The sequence below is a fragment of the Miscanthus floridulus genome, chromosome 3 (assembly GCF_019320115.1).
Source record: "Miscanthus floridulus cultivar M001 chromosome 3, ASM1932011v1, whole genome shotgun sequence".
Taxonomy (NCBI): domain Eukaryota; kingdom Viridiplantae; phylum Streptophyta; class Magnoliopsida; order Poales; family Poaceae; genus Miscanthus; species Miscanthus floridulus.
In genome coordinates this window covers 88,148,073-88,167,232 of record NC_089582.1, presented here as the reverse complement: position 1 = coordinate 88,167,232, position 19,160 = coordinate 88,148,073, and the positions used below count along the sequence as shown (strand labels likewise).

The 19,160-nt window shown below is 45.0% G+C and overlaps 2 protein-coding genes and 1 pseudogene across 2 annotated transcripts; 2 read left to right on the top strand and 1 right to left on the bottom strand.

Annotated features, from left to right (window-relative positions):
* Positions 1-2,049, top strand: LOC136541870 (L-type lectin-domain containing receptor kinase IX.1-like). The gene is made up of 2 exons (XM_066534033.1): positions 1-1,247; positions 1,323-2,049. Exons 1-2 carry the CDS (start codon positions 1-3, stop codon positions 2,035-2,037), a joined length of 1,962 nt encoding a protein of 653 aa, XP_066390130.1. The 3' UTR covers positions 2,038-2,049.
* Positions 2,050-2,403: 354 nt separating this feature from the next.
* LOC136541871 (serine carboxypeptidase-like 17) lies at positions 2,404-5,919 on the bottom strand. The gene is made up of 13 exons (XM_066534034.1): positions 5,712-5,919; positions 5,478-5,623; positions 4,968-5,044; positions 4,744-4,866; positions 4,484-4,586; positions 4,300-4,340; positions 4,078-4,182; positions 3,849-3,929; positions 3,536-3,709; positions 3,382-3,453; positions 2,903-3,135; positions 2,717-2,762; positions 2,404-2,537 (listed from the first exon to the last, which is right to left on the bottom strand). The coding sequence occupies exons 1-13, from the start codon at positions 5,885-5,887 to the stop codon at positions 2,454-2,456; spliced, it is 1,461 nt and encodes a 486-aa protein (XP_066390131.1). The 5' UTR covers positions 5,888-5,919; the 3' UTR covers positions 2,404-2,453.
* An 8,046-nt stretch (positions 5,920-13,965) lies between these two features.
* LOC136546066 (L-type lectin-domain containing receptor kinase IX.1-like) lies at positions 13,966-17,271 on the top strand (annotated as a pseudogene).
* The last annotated feature ends 1,889 nt before the right edge of the window (positions 17,272-19,160 follow it).

Below are 19,160 nucleotides of genomic sequence, written 5' to 3'. Positions count from 1 at the left end.
ATGCACGGCACACGTAGTCAGTGGAAACCTGGGGAATTCGTTCACCACATCCAACTCCCGATGGCGCCACAGGCAACCTCAGCAACAGTTCTGATCTTCACTCTCGTTCTGAACACGCTGACGGAACCAGAAACAAGGCTCATGGAGAGCTCCACAGGGAGGTGTGTCCACGACCTGGGATCCGGCTGGCTTGCCGGGCACCTCCCTTCTCTTCCGCCTGTTGGCAGTTGCGGTGGCTCCGGCGTCGTCAACATCACCGGTTCACCGCCGCTACTACTGGTACTATTCTCACTTCGCGGCGAAGGCAATCAGTCGGCGTGCCGTCGTAGGATTCATCGGCCATCGTCGCTGCCGCTGGAACCGGGGATCTACGGTGGAGCACCTCGCGCTCAGGAGTTAGTTTCCTCTGACCCATTTGGCTTTGACATATCTTCCCTTCGTGGTGCCTTTTCTAGTTATTATGCAAGTAGCGTGATGTTTCCCAACATCCAAGAACCACATACCTACAACCATCCGTTACAAGCACCTGTTATTTTTTACTACCGTCGATTCGTCGTAGTTGGGATTGGGATTCAGAGTTCAGAGAGGGGAGCATTTCCTCGGCTTAGACTTAGAAGCATGGGGAGGCACAGAACGCTACCGTCCGTGACCTTTGCTGGAGGACACACAAAACTGTTGGGCTCTCAGGGCAGCTCTACCACGAGAAACCTCATTCGTCGCCGCCGACAACAGGTCTTGCTCCAAGAGCCAGGCGTGGGCGTGGTTAGTAGAGCAGCCGCTGCTGCGGCAGCTTTGGCGTTGTTTGGCCTGCTTTGCACCATCGCAGGACTTGTGCTCTGGTGCATGCGTAACAAGCTGGAAACAGACGAGAAGCTCATCCACCAGATTGAACTCTGCACCTCGGGGCCTAGACGGTACCGCCGCCGTGAGCTTGCCGCCGCGACTCATGGGTTCGCGGAGGCGGAAAAGATTGGCAGAGGAGGCTTCGGCCCTGTATACCGCGGCTTCCTCGCTGACCAGGAGCGTCACGTGGCCATCAAGGTGCTGTCGTCCCTGCAGGCGCAGGGGAAGAGGGAGTTTCAGGCCGAGGTGAAGGTCATGACAAGGCTGAGGCACCGGAACATCGTCCAGCTGCTCGGATGGTCCGGTGAGGCGGGAGGCCTCATGCTTGTCTATGAGTTGGTGCCCAATGGCAGCCTCGACAAGCACCTCCACGATCCTCAGAGGCTACTGGCTTGGACAGACAGGTACTCAAACTCGTCGAGTGAATTACTGATCACGTAACCATATCTCAGATTTTCATCTTGAATTTGTGCTTACAGGTTCAAGATTGCGCTCGGTGTGGGCTCGGCCATGCTGTACCTCCACACGGAGTTGGAGCAGTGCGTGTTGCACGGAGACATCAAGCCTGCAAACATCTTGCTCGACCCATCCTGCAACGCCAAGCTCGGGGATTTCGGCCTGGCGAGACTCGTGGACCACGGGACTGACTCGCGCACCACGCAGGTCGTGGCAGGGACGCCGGGCTACATGGATCCGGAGTTCGTCAACAACGGGAGGCCGAGCGCGGAGGCCGACGTCTTCAGCTTCGGTGTCGTCCTTCTGGAGCTCGCCTGCGGCAGGCGGCTGACCACCGCACAACCAAACACGGCTTCAGTGCTGGTTAGCTGGGTCCGTGACATGTACCGCAAGAACACCATTCTTGGAGCGGCGGATCGGCGGCTGGATGGTGAGTTTGACCACCGGCAGATGAGGCGAGTGCTTGTCACGGGCCTTTGGTGCACGCATCATGACCAGAGCCAGCGACCGCCGATCTCAGAGGCCATGGATCTCCTGCGACGTCAGGATGCCAAGCTTCCCATCCTTCCAGAGATGCATAGTCGTCCTACTACCGCCTCGGTCCGTTCCCTTGAAGAAATAGCTTATGGTGATTTCTCAGCGGAGGACTCTGTTTTTGAGGATTCATCTGCAGACACTGCATACCACACTTCCGACGTTTCCACTTTGCCTGCTGCTAGAATGCTAACAGAAGAATGAAACAGGGGTGGGTGTATGAAACGGCTGCTGTATTGTCTTTATTTATTTATTTTATATGCAAATCACTGATGCAAAGAATACATATATAGTCCGTATATATAGGAATTATTATATACATTATTACAGATGTGCAATATGCACAGTACAGGATGAGAAAAGGTCAGAGCCACCGATTGTCCGAATGCGAACGGGGATCCTCTGATGCAATGCAAACTCCCCATGACTTGGTCACTGACGTGTGGACCCGTGATCCCCGGGGCCTACCTATCGGTGACCATGCCATGTTGTGCAATAACGTCAGGGGAACTGCTTCCCCAACACATGTTTATACAGAAGTTACAGTTCTTTAGGACACAAAACCCTTACAAAGGTTCTTTGGAATTATTTTGCAATGCAATTCGAACGCGATGCAGCAGTCAAAGGGGAAAACCAGCAAGCCACCTTGAAAGCATAGCAAGGCATTGCTTTGGCATGTACTCTGGAGCAGTATGCCCAGCACCCTGCAAAAACCAAATTGGTCAGAGTTATGTCTTCTCTCTGAGCTATACATATGGTCAGTATGGCTCTTCTTAATTACACATCGTATCATACAGCAACCATGGCATTTGATATAGCAAACCAAGAAAATGAGCACTTAGTTGGAAGTTTACATGAAATTAGGAACATCCAAGGTTCTTACCTTCACCGTTGCAAATGTGAGGTTATTTGAGTAGAACGTTGTATATCTGCACATAACATATATATATCTAGTGTCAGACTGACTGTTGCATTTTTTTTCTGAGGGTGATAGTTGCATATTATCTTTGTTCCTCTTGGGCACCAGTAAAAAGTACTCTTAACATGCAGGGGAAAAAGATTGACTTACCCTGCAACTTGCCCATCAACATACCATGGTCTCCAGTCATCCACAACAGAGAAGTTAAGGGACCTAATCCAGGATTGTGTGCCAATATAAGGTACAGCCATGTCATGATCACCACTGTAAACTAGACTTCTGTATCCTTTGGTGGTCACATCCAAATGGTACTTCACTGAACTTTGAATATCTTTCAAATACGTTATGCCCTTGTTGCATCTTAACCATAGGGGAACTGTTCCCTGCATTGTAGAGCATAATTATACCAGATAGTTTTATAACCATTTTATCTTTACAAAACATAATGAATTAGATTGGGCTAACACTCCATGTAAAGGGAACAAAGGGCGCACAAACAAGTAGTGTTCAAAACAACTTAAAATCATGCCAGTATCGAGTTACTAATGAATCTGGCATAATCTTGGCCATGATAATGTTCGGAAGCATGCAAAAACAGGTTGTTCAGCATCAGCTTCAGGCTTTCGTACCTTGTGAATCCCAAGAGCCTCCCTAACTGTGACATTGTTTGCCCATAATCTGGACAGTGTATAGAGCATTGTCTGCAAACAATGGTATGATGTGAAATGTTACGCAAACAATGGTGTACTGCTAAAGAAATTAAAACCCCATCTTGGCACTAACTCTGCACTGTGTAGAAATCTCAGACAAGTGAAGCCCTTCTGTAGTGGAGTCTAGTAGCTGCTGCATCTTCTGAACACCTGAACTCGTCTTCAGCTTGAGAACATTGTATTGGTGAGGGCTTGCATAAGCACAGTTGGGCTCCAGAACGTGAAACTCAGATATATCCTTGACACACTACACAAATAGAAGAAACTTTGTGTCAATCGTTTATCAATTTTTTTTTTTTTTTGCGAATTAATCGTTTATCAATTGTGCCACTCAACAAGTGATTTTCATAGGAAAATGTAAGAAAACAATCTGTTAGCGGTCATGCCTCATCTATGGCATTAAGACTGTTTCTGCACTGAATGTTTTGGTGCGTGCTGCCTCCTGCACGGCAATTCTTCTTGTATGCCTGAAAATTGCAAATAAGCCAACATCATTAATATGGATACCCCTTTATAGTCACTCTTGAAATATTCAGTGCATACACTGCAACAAAGAAAAGCATGCAGGTTACAACCAGAATATTTAATGTCTATAATTAAATCCACCCTTCTTACCTCGTACATTTGGTCAGATATGAGACCCATCCTATGAGCGAATGGAATTTTTGATGGCTCATCAAAGTTTCGAAAATCTGTGGACGGATTGCCGACAAGGTAGCCCTGAACACCAAATGCAAAATTAATTGGGGAATTCTGTCCTCCAAAAATAGGATAGCAGGTTGGGAACTCGAAGTATCCCTCTATAAGTATTTGCTGCTGACAGTATAATTTTCAAACCTTTAGATTCATAGCAGGTTCACTTCCAACAATTTTCAAACCTGGAAAAGGCAAAGGCATCATGACGCAAAATCAAATTGTTCGTGGGACAAAAAAGAATATGCACGTATACCAGAAAAAAAAGGCAATAGAGACTGAAAGGAAAAAAAAGGAACAGAAACTGAAAGCTGACGAGGGATGTTACCCTTAGCAATTTCAGAGGTGACGGTAGGCACAATCATACCAGCGTATGAATCACCGCCAATGTAAAGTGGATTCGACAGCAACTCTGGGTGCTCATCAAACCACTGCAAAATTATTGAGAAAGAAAGACAAAAAGCACAACTTACAATTTGACATCTTTGCTTACTGAAGTTGTTATTGTGACAAGCATACCCCAGTTTATGTTTAGCAGCAATATATAGATGCGCATGGGATTGAAATTAGAGAAGCAGGGGATAGAACCTTCTTGAGAAAGATGAGAATTTGGTTGACAGCTTTGGTATCACTTGAACTGTATCCTTGCTCTTTGACAGAGTATGAAAATCCAGCTCCAACCGGGGAATCAAGAAAAATGATATTGCTCACCTGGATTACCATGCTATTAGTTAGATTAGACTGATTCAAATCCAATCCAATGAGAAGCTCCATATTCTGCCAAATAAGAGAGTGCGTTTAAATAGTTTAACCTTGGTCCAGGACTCCTGTCTGTACACCAGCCTAGGCAGGCCACCCATGTAGCTGTCAATGTCGAAACTGAGAGGGCCTGGAAATTACTTTATTTTAGGGATGCACAAATCATCGTCAAGATTGTGCAGTATATGTTTTCCTCCCTTTTTCTCAGTCAGGTATTATCGACGTTTTGGGTGTGTGTACAAAATTGATCACCGCATTTACAACTTTATTTCAGTACACACAAATAAAGCAGACTTTTACAATGAATTCTAAAAATAAATCGAGCCATATTTTTTTTAGGCTTGTTGAGCTTTTGTACAGCCCTTAGAGGAGTAGGAATATTTTTTTCTTAAAAAAAAGAACTACATCCAATGAAGCATAAGCATCTCCTATGTGAATAGGCACCAAACCAAGTTGCCAATGCACATTTTGGCCTCTCCAAAGTCTAGCAGAGTAATTGTCTTGTGCCTTTCTGAATTAGCCTGATGGATGGATCATCAATAGGAGGAGGCGACCATACGCACCATTCTGGTAGACGAGGCCGGTGAAGGAAGTGCATCCGGGGCCACCACTGAGCCAGAGCATGACCGGGTCGTCGGCGGGGGAGCCCTCGGAGGGGGTGAAGTAGTAGAAGAGGCGGACGCCATTGTGCTCGTCCACCTCCACGTACCTGTACGCCCGCCGGCCGGTGAGCCATAGCTAATCACATTGATAGAAATCCAAGAGATTAACGGCTCAGAGCCACACGCAGAGCAGACCCTGTTCGGAGCTCGAAGGGGAGGGGTCCCTGGAAACCGGGGAGATGGGTGACGACGCGCTCCTCCGCGGCGGCAATCAGGGATGGGGAGGAGAAGGACCACAAGCGGCAGCATAGGAACAAGATGACCAACATCCACCACCGGAGGTCTCGACCGGTGAACATCGTTCCTCTCATTGTGCTCTCCTGTGCTACAGCTAGATAGAGAGAGAAAGAGATCAGCCCCTTTCTGCATCCTCGAGCCCCGCTACAGCTAAATAGAGAGACAGGAAGAAGAAGATATCAGCTCTTTTCTCCCGCTGGTTGCTCCTAAGCTTCTCTGTCCCGCCTCCACCTATTAGTGGGGGCCTCCAGACCCGCTACAGCTAAATAGAGAGAGAAAGAAAAAGAGACTAGTCCCTTTCTGCATCCCACTGGTTGCTCCTAAGCTTCTCTCCCGCCTCTACCTGTGTACTGACTCTCAATTTCAGACAAATTTTAACGTCACACGTGTTGGAGCACGTTCCATTTTAAAAATAGAGGAAATTGGATCCTTACCATCGAAAGAACACATCTTTAGATATATACCATCAAAAAAAATTAGTTTTAGATATTTACCATCAAATGGTAACAACGTTACAGCTATTTACCATTTTCTCTACTTCTGTTAGTCTGGTAGCTGGTTTCAGATTTTTTGGCCGGTCCATATTTTACCATGTTCCGATTTTGCCCATGAGACTAAATGAACGCCGCTGCTTCTAAGTCTCACGCGGAGAGAAAAAAAGGTAGCGCGCAGAGAAAAAAGAAGTCTAGTGCACAGAGAAGGAGCGGCACATCTCCTTGCCACCGCCGCTGCCATGCTGCCCCGGCGGTGCACTCCCCGGCAGTGCACCCTAGCTCCCACTGCCTCCTCCTCGCACCCTAGCTCTTCTTCTTCCTGCTCTCTTTTTTTGTTGTTCTTAACCCTAAGTTTTCCCTCTCTCCTAGTGCTAAAAAATCGACCTGTAAATTGAGCCATATGTATCCTTCTGAGGTTATAGAAGGGTAACAATCTTTTTCTCTCCTTTTGAAACTCTAAAATTTGTAGCTATTAGCATCTAGTTTGCTAGTACAGTGAGGAGACGACATAGCGCTTTGCAAAAGGAATAAAATTAGTGGATGAGGATCTAGAATTGTTGTGTTTATACGTTGCTGAGGTGTTGTGTTTGTATCCTACTAAATTTTTATTTACACATGCTCTCCTAAAGTACAGTTACAGAGCGCTAGAATGGGGCCTAATATGCAAGGGCAAAATGGTCAGAGATAACTTAGAGTTAACAGAACTGGTCAGCTTCTAACGTGAATCATGTTTTGATGGTAAATATCTAAAACTAATTCTTTTGATGGTATATATATAAAGATGTGTTCTTTTGATGGTACGGATCCAATTTTCCCTTAAAAATATTAGCCCACGAAGACAATCAGAGTAGCTAGCAGGTTTAGCGAAAATGGATGTACCTTTAAATCAAGGATATTGTAGAGTATACGGTCATTGAGATTCATCACTTCTTCATTTTTTTCACATTAATTAATGTGGGAGCGTGTACATTTGTTTTTCTTTTTTCTGTTCATGTGTCGATTTCATGTTGCTTGTCAACTAAGAACTGTCTTATCCTCAATTTCTAATTTCATGCTCATATTGTCTCATAAATCATATGCACGATAGGATTTTATATTGATCAGATCAGATCTGTTGCATAAGCTCGATTCCATCAACATAATTTAGTTGAGATCCTATTTTTCAACTCAGTAATGGATCCAATTAGTTCAGTTAAAATCAGTTGAATATAATTAATTTGATATCATAAGTATTGATACTCTTTTTCATTCAACGTTAAGATAGTTTAACTTAGATAATTCCAAAATTAAGAGGATTAATGGGAGCCTCAATCTTTTTGTACAAAGTTCTAACTTGGAAAGACTTGCTTTTCACTTTCTTGTTATGAGCTTGGGCAACTCAAGCTTTATCTCTCTTAATATTCTTCTGAGGCTTTATTCTTTTATCAGTCACCTCGCCAAAATTGTCCATTATACATAATAGATTCACTTCACACCTTCTTGTCCATACACTAGCTCCAAAGGAGTGAACTTAATAGCACCATGTCTAGATATACCATGAGCCCACAAAGCTTCAGACAAAAGTTCATGCCATCTTCTGGGATTGTTCTCAATCTTCTTCTTGATAAGTTTGATCAAAATTTTATTACTTGACTCAGCTTGGTCATTAGTTTGAACATAATATGAGATGAATTGAGGGATGCCCCTTAATCCAAAGTTAATGTTTGAGAGATGTTGAATCTATGATAACTAGATGATACCCCGCACGTTGTTGCTAGAATTATATTACACTGTACATAAGGAGAATTTATACAGGAGAAATAATAGCACTAGCAACACCATATTGCTATGTAATTCCTTGAAGTTCCACTCTATGACTAAGAGATCTGTCCATTCTTCTAATAATTCTAGGGAGAGGACCCATTTGACATTGGAAACCAGGTCCTTCAACCTTAAAGACCCCATAAGATTCTTAAACTTAGCTATTAAAAGCTTGGCCTGATCTGAGAGATTGGCGAAGAGGCCCAACATTGCTCTACCAAAGGCAGAAAACTTTCATGACGCATCCAACAATTCTCAAACCAGAAAACTTCCCCTTTTGGAATCTCTGTCTTGACTTCTATAACTCATGGCCAATAATCTGAGGTCTCTAGGGTTAGGGAGTGTGCTAGAGTATGAGGATAGGCAAGAGTCCAAGAGTTGGAGGTGAAGAACCAATCCAACCGTTCCACCATAGGGGGGAGCTGTTTATTTGTCCAAGTAAATTTCCTACCATGAAGAGGAATCTCCACAATCCCCAGAGAACTGATTGCTTCATTGAACCCGAGCATCTCAGTAGCATTTCCTCCTAGTCTGTTTGTATCTGAGGGGTTCTTGGTGAGATTGAAATCCCCACCAACTAGCCAATCTACTTCATTAGGCATTTGGATGTTGTCAAACCAGTCTACAAAATTTCTTTTCTCTTCATGAACACATGGGCCATACACAACAGTCAGAATTCAAGAAGCCCCATTGTAAAGGGAGGTGAACTCTATGGACATAGCAAATCTGTTCTGGATGACTTCTGTACCCACAAAAAGAGAGTTTTTCCACACTACAAGGATGCCTCCTGAAGCTCCAATAGAAGGAAGAAAGCAGAAGCATCGAAAGGAGGAGGGCAAAACTTTCTGATATACATCATGTCAAAGCTATCTCTTTCGGTTTCTTGCAAACAGAAGAAGTCGCAACCACTTTCAACCACTTTATCTCGAACTGAATCCCATTTTCCTACAGAGTTGATTCCCCTAATATTCTAGCATAGAACATTCTAGGATTTCAAGTTGGACCTAGAACTCATTACAACCAATGATGGACGCGCAAAGCAAGTAAAATATGCTTAATATAAGTACTAAACAACCCATAGGACTAAAATTGTTTCGGGAATGGTAGTGGTGCCACAACATATATTAGTTCACAATCAACCAAGAGCAAAGCAAAAACTAGGGACACAACCCTCCGAAAACAAAGCAAAATAGAAGTTACCACAACAACCCCCATGGGTCGACCCCTTCAGAACTTGCTAGAGCTTGAGTCATTGAAGTATGAGTTGCTTTGTTCCCCTTCCTTTACGGATGGGCTTCTCCCCACAAGAGCGGTCTTCTTGTTTCTTTTTTTCAACACCTCATCTGTTAGCTTAACAGGACCAATGTTGTAGAGCTCTGAGCCTATCCTTCTAATGGTGTTAGCTGAGAGAGAGATAGGGGAGGCATTGCACCCAAGGCAGTTCTTGTTCTTACCTTGAGAGCTTTTAAAGCCTTTCTTTAGATCCTTGAACCTTGGACTCCTGACTTGGATTTCAACCAATACAGACTTCTTGGCAATCCTCTACTTTGATGATGATCCACCAGGTGAGAACTCAGAGTGAGCAGACTCCTAAACATTGACCAGAGCAGTGTCCATGATATCTTCTTCTGTGCCAGTTTTTGAACCAGCAAGCATACAAGCAGTTTGTAGACTATTTGGACAAGAACTTGGAACAATAAAATCCACCCCTCTCGACTGACCTGGAGAGAAGGCAACACATTTGAAGCCAACAATCCATTAGCACAATCAAAGTGCTTGGGTGAGAGCAAGAGTGCTGAAAAACATTCACCCAAGCCACAGAAACCACACAAGTGGGTGCAGTCTGAGATGTTGGAGAGAGAAATTGCTTCCATAACCCTTATGTAACTGAAGAGAAACCCAGGGCCAGGTTCTGCCTACTTAAAAGGACAAGATCTCCTAGGCTAGTGTCATAAAAAGTGACAAACCCCACATGAAGATTCTGAGGTTTTAGTTCATCAACTAGGTTCATCTCCTGATCAATCGATGGGTCATCATTAACTTCGAGGGGTAGAAAATTCTCTATATGATTATCCACAACTAGAAGATTAACCTCTATAACCTGAAGCTCATCCAAGTCCTACCCTAGATTGTTGTTCAGAAGTTCAGCAAGTCATTAGCTTCTTCTTCGTCCGTTCTTCAACTTCATTGACTTGATCTAGAAAGATATTGGGGGCAGGACCATAGGACTGAGGAATAATAGGCGAGTCGATGATTACCTCAACCAAATTGGGAACTGGTGCTTTGTTCAGTTTAGGCACCAATGTTGGAGGTAGATCATTCAAGTTTTGGATTGGCACCTAAAATTCATTGTTTGGCCATGGGGCCCATCCAAGATCAGCATCCATTGGTTGAGCAACTTGTTCTTGGGCTACATTGTTTGGCCCACCATCATGATTGAGATGAGGGCCAATTTGTGGCTATTGCCAAAAAGGAGCACTAGCCCCAACCTATCCAAAGTCAAAGAAATTGAAGGGCCATTGGGAGGGCTGTCATCTAGCCCAGGTGCAGGATCTTCATCAGCCGGCAACACACTAAATAGTAGGACCTGGCACTGCATCGTTCAGGATTCCCCATGGTGATCTTCTCCTTGAGTAAGGACCAAGAAGTTGGGAATGGACTCCAAATCACTAACCCTAGCTTTAGTAAGCAATCTGTTGAAATAAGCTGGGTCATCGATCCAATGTATTACCCTCCCAAAAGAGCTAGTCACATTGTTTACATACTCATTTTCTCTATAATCTTATGGAAACCCCGATAGCATGAGCCAAGACTCCATATTAAAGTTCAAAGCTCTCCAATTATGACCCTTACTGTGCTCAACAAAAAGTGATATTCCCAAACTGCAGAGGGCTGGCATATGAATCAACCGATCCCTATCAAAGGGGAAATGGAACCTAACGAATGCTTGGCCCAAGTGTGTTGGCTGGATACTCTTTATGGTGATGCCTCTTTCATTCGCCAGGTAATCTGAAACCACTTCCTGAATAGACAGGAAGGTTACCCGGACCTCTGGAAGCGGATCGATGGTGACAATTGCTAGGTCGTTGTTCTTGCTCTAGGGACTAGTAGAAACCACTCATGTCATCGGAGTGCGACCTTGTACCTCCAGAGTATCCATTCCATGTGGAAGGAAAGGTCTCGGGTCAGTTCTCTGGTATGTCATTGTCGTCAGCAGCAGAGTGCTAACAAGCCAAGCAGTAGAGAGGATGCTACGATCTCTCCGAGAGAGAAGGAAATAATTTATCCTCATGTATAGTGCAGGAAGACGAAGGGCCATCTCGAAGATCGCTCAGCTCAATAGTGGCAACTAGAGGTTTTGGGCCCAGCGTCAGTGAAATCGCCGGCTTGAACCATCGGGCAGCACTTAGAGAAATTGTCAACCAGTCTCCTAGCCACCAAATCTTGGATTTTTTTTCCAGTCTCGCATGCAGTTTAATGCAATGTGGCCCCACTCCAGACGGCTATTACACTTAACGGGGGAATTGCAAACTTGCCAGAGAGGCAACACGCCGGCACTGCACCGTGCTCAAACGGTTTTCACTTTGCAATGAATGCCAGCCAAATTTGAATTTGAGAAACCTCTTGAGGTACCCAAGCGAACTTCCTGGTCAGCTAAATCACCTAGATTATTGCTTATAGAACAGTGATTGCAATGAGAACGACCATGCAACTGTTTAGTTGAACCGGCCTTATATCATCAAAAGAAGAATCAACTGCAGCCACGTAATCTGATCAAAACAGAAGTCCTTGGGAACTCTAGATGATCGAAGACAGACTTCTTGCGGTTTCGATGAACAGTCGTTGAGGAAGAGGAAGTCCGCGACCAGACTGTCCAACCGGAACACTATTGGCACCAGTAAGGACCAAAGCAGGCTTCTTGATAGCATCTACAAATGACAGCTTCTGCTTGGGTCCAACCTCAAACCAGGGGAAGGACTGCTAACCATCGCAGGAGGACAAAGAACGGGCAGCCACAAGACTGGAATCATTAAAGAGGTGAAACGAAAGCTTAAAATCTTCACATTCAAACTTTCTGATCTTATAGACTCCAAAACCCACCTCCTTGCAAGAAACCATGAACAAGAAGACCCCATCTTCAACCAAATAGGCTCTGAAGAAATTAGAGAGTTCTCTCCACAAAGTCAGTTTCCAAACGGAATCAACATCTGCCAAACACCACCAACAAGGAGAAACCCGAGCTAGTCAAGGAGGGAGAAGCAACATGAACGCCAATCTTTCCCAAGACAAAATGAGCAAACTCGGCACTAGTAGCATGAGAGGCGTTACTAGCCATGGCCAGCAAAGGCAAAGGGAAGACCAGTGAGGGGGAAAGGGAGCGCGAGAGGAAATAGCCGAGGGGCTGTCTCACGGGTAGGAAGGGCTTACAGGACCTTAAGTGGGGCAGGCGTCCCCCCGTTGCCGACGGAGAGCCCTCTCTCATTTTTGCCGTCCACCCGGTAACGCGATAGATATTACGGAGATATATTTTGGTATCGTGTTGTAAAATGAATATAGAGATAGCACAAAAAGATAAGATGTTCTAGCGTTAACTTCGAACACTTATATCTCATAATATTTTTAATCTATGTGCAGTGTAGGCACGGAGTTTAATAACCATTTAACATAGAAAAAAATGAAGAAGTTGTATACTCATCACTCGGGTGTTTTAGGGGCACGTGACACCCGAGTGTTGGATGCCGCTAAACACCTGATTGAAAACAGAAACAAAATTGAGTGTTTCTAATCCATAAAACACTCAATTGTCATGACCATTGGATCCAAATCAAATAACTAAAAAATAAATGAAAAATATAGATAATCAGATATTTTCTATGAATTGCAAAGTGAAAGATCTCCATGTAGGTTCCAAATTAGATACATACAAACATATATGAAAATTAATAAAACATATGCTTGAAATTAAACAAAGGATGTTCATTAAGGTATCTAGTTACAACAATTCTCTCTATAAATTACACCAAAATAATCATTATAAACTTAATATATGTATAGTGTATGCCTCGTTTGGATATATGGGCTAGTTACTAGCTAATTGATAATTTAATATAAATATAGTGTAAGACTAGTATAAATTGATAATAACTACAGTATTTTCAACAAACACAACTTCAATTCTATTAGATCCAATTTTAGGAAGAAGAAAGGGAAGGGGAAGAAAATGAAAGGAAAGAAAAGAAAAAGAAAGAAAAGAAAAAAATCCCAAAAAAATGGTTCCATCCTGAAGGCCGTGGCGGCGAGCCGGCAGTGACATGTCGATCACCCGTTTTTCTGTCTAGAAAAAAAAAAATCCCAAAAAAAGAGAAGCAAATCCAATGGTCTGGATGGACTGGCTGGTCGAATCCAACGGAGGAAAAAAAATCGTGTGTTCCGAAAAAGAAATACGTCACATTCCACTTGCCGGCTTGCCGCACTTTTTTTCAACAGCAACAATTCTTATTCAATTGGAGACCTTGACTTGTTTCTTACTAAGGCCTTGTTTAGATTGCAAGTTTTTTCACTCTCTCTCCATCACATCAAATCTTTAGATACATGCATGAAGTATTAAATGTAGATAAAAAAAATAACTAATTACACAGTTTGATTGTAAATTGCGAGACGAATCTTTTGAGCCTAGTTAGGCCATGATTGGACAATAATTGTCAAATACAAACGAAAGTGCTACAGTGCCAAATACTGATTCCTAACCCCAATCTAAACAAGGCCTCAATGGGAGACCTTAGACTCTAGTATGGACCGTAGCAGACCATAAAAGCAGAGCTTCCCATGTATCTCAATTGCATTTGCATGAGGTATTCTCCACAGGATCCTTTAGCTATCCACCAGTAAACATTGCTGCCAAACTCCAACAATGTCGTCTGCCACAAGATGTTTCCCCTTGTCCGTCGCTTTGCTCTGCCTCTACTTCCGCTCTGCCTCCTCGCTTTCATTCAGCTTGGACTTCTCCAAGACCGGCGACCCCTGCGGCCGAGACCTGGTGTGCAAGGGCGACGCATCCTTCGGCAGCACCATGATCGAGCTGACAAACAGTGACCCCACGTCGGTTACTGCCATGATCAGCCAGGGCCGGGTGTGGTACGGGACTCCAGTTCCGCTCTGGAACGCCATCACCGGCGAGGTAGCAAGCTTCACCACCACCTTCTCCTTCGACATCACGTGGATGGAAGGCAGCCCTGACTGGGGCGACGGCATGGCCTTCTTCCTCTCGCGTTTCTCGCGCGACAGTGTCCTGGACAGCAATTACGGCGGCGGGTTACTAGGCCTTTTCAACAACGGTGACCACCTGGACGCGACGGGTGATAGCCAGGTCGTCGCCGTCGAGTTCGACACGCTCCGTAACAATGAATGGGACAGCAGCAGTCAGCACATCGGCATCGACGTCAACTCCATCAGGTCGGTGAACTACAAAAACACGAGCTCGGCGGAGATGAGCAACGCCAAGAACCTCACGTCCGGGTTCACGATGACTGCCACGGTCCACTACAACAACGGGACGAAGTTGTTGGCCGCCGATCTCCGTATCAACGACACCTTCTACCACGTCAGTGCGATCGTCGACCTGAAGAAAATCTTGCCCGGGGAGATGGCCATTGGCTTCTCCGCGGGGACTGGTGTGAAAAAGGAGCTGCACCGGGTCTTGTCGTGGTCGTTCAATTCAACGCTCGAAGAAAAGGCAGCTCCGAGTCCGACGGGCACGCAACCTGCACAGGCTCCTGCTGAAGCTATCAACTCGAAGCCCTTGTCAAAACCACTAGTATTCATCAGGGTACTAGTTCCTGTAGCGTCTGTGTTGGTCATTGCAATAGTGGTGGCTCTCCTCGTATGGCTTCGGCGGCGGAGGCCCAGAGAAACGGTGGAAGCAAACGGCAGTGCTACTGCTGAGTTCGAGATGGGGATCATCGGGCCAAGACGGTACTCCTACCGCGACCTCGCCGCCGCGACCAACAATTTTGCAGAGCGGAATAAGCTCGGGGAAGGAGGTTTCGGTAGTGTGTACAAGGGCCGCCTCCAGAACGACGACGCTGAGGACGGCCAGGTGGTGCTGGTGGCCATCAAGAGGTTCTCGTCGGGCTCGTCGTCTTCTCAGTCTCAGGGGAGGAAGGAGTTTGAGGCCGAGGTGAGGATCATAAGCCGGCTGAGGCATCGCAACCTCGTGCAGCTCTTGGGCTGGTCTGACAGTCGCAAAGGGCTCTTGCTTGTCTACGAGCTCGTGCCGGAGGGGAGCCTAGATGAACACATCCACAGCAACAACAAGTTGTTAACTTGGTCCGAGAGGTACGTAGGTACGATGAACAGGCTGGTTCGATTTTTTGACCATTTCTCTGGTTTAATTAACTTTGCACCGGTCCACACGCACACATTAATTTAGCTCCCTCCCTTGTCATAGTCGGTCATATATACACCTCGTCGTTAGATATCGTGATGGCCTGCTACCTAGGCACTAGGCACCCTATTTTTTAGGAAACAGACGTTCTATTCTGACCTCAGCATAGCTTATGCACTCAAATAAAAAAAAAAATACAAACCAAGTCCCTCGCTTATAAAAACAAACTCTCAAAAAATACAAACCTAGGCTTGACGTGGATATTTTAAAAGTTACTTGTATCAGACGTCAGTGGATAAATTTAGAGTCCATCACTAAACAAAACCACTTATCGCCTCTCTGTCATTTGAGTATTTTATTATTCAAATATTCATATATTGGTACGTATTTAATTTCTTCTAAGCCATTATCTACATGATAATATTCACCTTGCCCCTTAGTGTGCTAATTAGATCATACAAATATCTTCTAAAGTACCTTAGAAACTTTAATTAAGATCATATCCATTGATCTGTCTTGAAAGTAGTTTCACATAAACATAAATCTGTTAAGGTACCAATTTATATTCCAATACAAAAATAGTGGTAAAAGGTATGTTTTAATTTGGAGGCTATGTCATTGCCCAAAACATAGTATTCCAAAACTAGAGGGAACAATCGATGGTTAGACAGGTATAGCAGTGTAAGCTAGCGCCTGCATTTGCTAGCTGTGTGTTTGGTCGGTGGAACAATGGAGATGATATGGATTGATCACGTTTTGAGTAGCATTTGGGGGCGGATCTTTTTCTGAGGTGAGTATTCGTCAAATATTCCCTCCAAATGGAGAGGACAAGCTCGTCCCTGCTGAAGAGTTAATTCCTCAGTAATGCTACTTCCGTATTTTTCAATAAATTGAATCAGTCAATTGTGTTCTATAATTGATATATAGGTATAATATCATTCTGGGGCTAGGGTCCGCACTACGCTACCTGCACCTGGACTGGGAGCAGTGCGTTGTACACGGTGACATCAAGCCGAGGAACATAATGTTAGATTCATCGCACAACACTAAACTGGGCGACTTTGGTCTCGCCCGGCTGGTGGACCACGGCGCAGGTCCGCAAACCACGGGGCTCATACAAGGCACCGTGGGTTACATCGATCCGGAGTTCGTCAACACGTTCCAGCGAAGCACCCAGTCGGACGTCTACAGCTTTGGCGTCGTCCTGCTAGAGATCGTCTCGGCCGGCTGCCTGCAAACCGCCGGGAACCATCTTTCATGCTGACTAAGTGGGTGTGGAGCCTTTACAGCCAGGACTTGACCCTTGAGGCCACGGACGCACGGCTGAGGACGATGGACGACGACGCCAGCGAGCGGCAGATGCAGCGCGCCCTTGTCGTGGGGCTCTGGTGCGCACATCCCGACCCGGCAGAGCGGCCGTCCATGGCGCAGGCGATGCACGTGCTGCAGTCGGAGGACGCGAGGCTGCCGGCGCTCTCGTCGCAGATGTACAGGCAGCAGGTGCCGCCGCCGAGCTTCGGCGCGGGCGAGAGCGGTGCCTCTGGCAACTCATTATCCAGCGGCGTCCGCTCTTCCTCGGCAACCACCAGATCGGAGTGACATCTTCACCGGAATAGCATGGCAAATGATCGGACCGTGCGTGATGATCTGTTGAATAATTTAAGCCTGCTCTATGGTTCTTCCCATATGCACATAGCAGTGAAGAACAGATATTTGATTTGTGCATTGTCTACATATTTTCCTCTGCGGTTAGCAGGCAGTAACTGAATCCTGACGTCATTCCTGAATCTGTGTCCTCTGAAACTCTATTCTAGCTATTCTTGCTATTGTTGTTCTTGCTCAATCTACCTATTCCACTCAGTTCTCCATTTGGTTCTTGATCTGACAATTTTCTGAAACGAATCGCTTCCCGCTCATGAAGAACTGTAGTTTATTTTTAAAATACAACAATTAGAATTGCTAACTTCAGAGAATAAAAAATAACACAGTAGGAGTAAAAGGACAAGGGATAACCGAACATGCCACGTGACACTTTGATTATTACAGTACAACTTCTAAGTAATTAATGGACAGACTGCGAGACCTTGACTCGAATCAAGTGAATAAGTCTAGCAAAAAGGCAAACCCTCCCTTCCCAATGGCGTGAGATTGTTCCACTGGATCGTGTAGTCCTCCTCCATTAAACCTACATTCTTACTGCCAAGCTCCAATGACAATGACGGCCACGAGCTCTTCACCCTTTCTCCTCGCTTTCTACCTCTATGCCTCTATCCCTTGCTTTTTTTATGAAACAGGAGGAGTTGGAGCTCCTAATAGAATTTATTTATTCAAAGTAAAGGTAAACAACAAGTCCAAGCTCAAGAAACATAAAAAGACAACAAGAAAATAGCCAAGATTACACAAAGCTCTCAAACCATTGATCTATGAATGGGTGATGACATGCTTTTGCTCGTAGAATAACTAGAGCAAACTCCGTTTGGAAAATTGTTTTGCATCTCTGAACTGAGTGAGAAATATTCTTGATGATGATATCATTTCGCATAATCCAAATTGCCACTAGAGCAAAGTAATGTACCAATGAAGTTCGAGTGTATAACTTCTTTACCAGAATCAGATATAAAAACTATAAAAGAACTCGGATGTATTACTTACTAGAACGAGCACATGCACCGAGGTATACCTTGAAGAAGATTCCCGACAGACTCGCAGCTTTCTCCTTAAGACTTCCCTCACTCTCTCTCTCTCTCTCTCTCTCTCTCTCTCTCTCTCTCTCTCTTAGCATACTACTGAAGCAGAGCTTCGCCTACTACAAGAGTGGATTCTCTCCCTTGTGATCATGAATGTGAACATGAGAGCTAGGGGGTATTTATAGCTAGGAGGTGGAGTAGGGGCTACTCCAGCACCGCGTCAGCGGTCCACGTCAGCACCGTTGGATCAAACCACCATTGCATCAAGGGTTGAGGCAATTCAGACATGTGTTGAACATGTGGGAAGCCGGTGGAGGGTTGTGGGCCCACATGCCAGGTCGGTTGACCTAGGGGGATCGGCTGACCTCCCCCTAGCTTGTGGGGCCTTCCTCCATCTTCTAGAAGCATGGCCCACCGATCATAGAGTGTGTATGAATCTTGGGAAATGGTTGTCATGTCGGTTTGCTTCTTTGTGGGCCATGAATCCATGTGGAGTTGATGTGAGCCATTGATGAGCATCACATGTTGATCCAAGGGTGGAGACTTCTTAAAATGGTGTTGGGAGGATCATGGAAGCATGATGGAAGCTTGGGATGACAAGTGGGCCCCATGAGGGGGTCGATCGACCCACCTATGTGGGTCTGTGGTCCCTTGCTTCCATCATGCTTCCATGATCCTCCCAAATAATGACATATACATGTGGAACCAAGTTATTTGTATAAAAATAATTACTTTTATGCATGTTAGCTTCCAAAAAGACTATTTTGTTGAATGTTTGACTATGTAAAAACATGATGAAATTACTGTCAATAGTAGCTATGTCTCTTGCTTTGAGTCATTCACTGTCTTGGTCAAAATAATATTGTGCTAAAATTTGATCCAAGTTAAGTGAATTGAAAAGATCGAGATGGGTTTGCACTTGTCACCACATCACTGTATCGAGACTACTTCTCTTTGCACTTTGAGATGAACTTGAGCAGTG

Coding starts and splice junctions, on each gene's coding strand:
- LOC136541870 (XM_066534033.1), top strand. CDS start 1: ATGCACGGCACACGTAGTCAGTGGAAACCTGGGGAATTCGTTCACCAC. Junction 1,248..1,322: donor CTACTGGCTTGGACAGACAG/GTACTCAAACTC, acceptor TTGTGCTTACAG/GTTCAAGATTGCGCTCGGTG.
- LOC136541871 (XM_066534034.1), bottom strand. CDS start 5,887: ATGAGAGGAACGATGTTCACCGGTCGAGACCTCCGGTGGTGGATGTTG. Junction 5,045..5,477: donor CGGCCTCGTCTACCAGAATG/GTGCGTATGGTC, acceptor AGTAATTTCCAG/GCCCTCTCAGTTTCGACATT. Junction 3,930..4,077: donor TATCTGACCAAATGTACGAG/GTAAGAAGGGTG, acceptor TGCAATTTTCAG/GCATACAAGAAGAATTGCCG.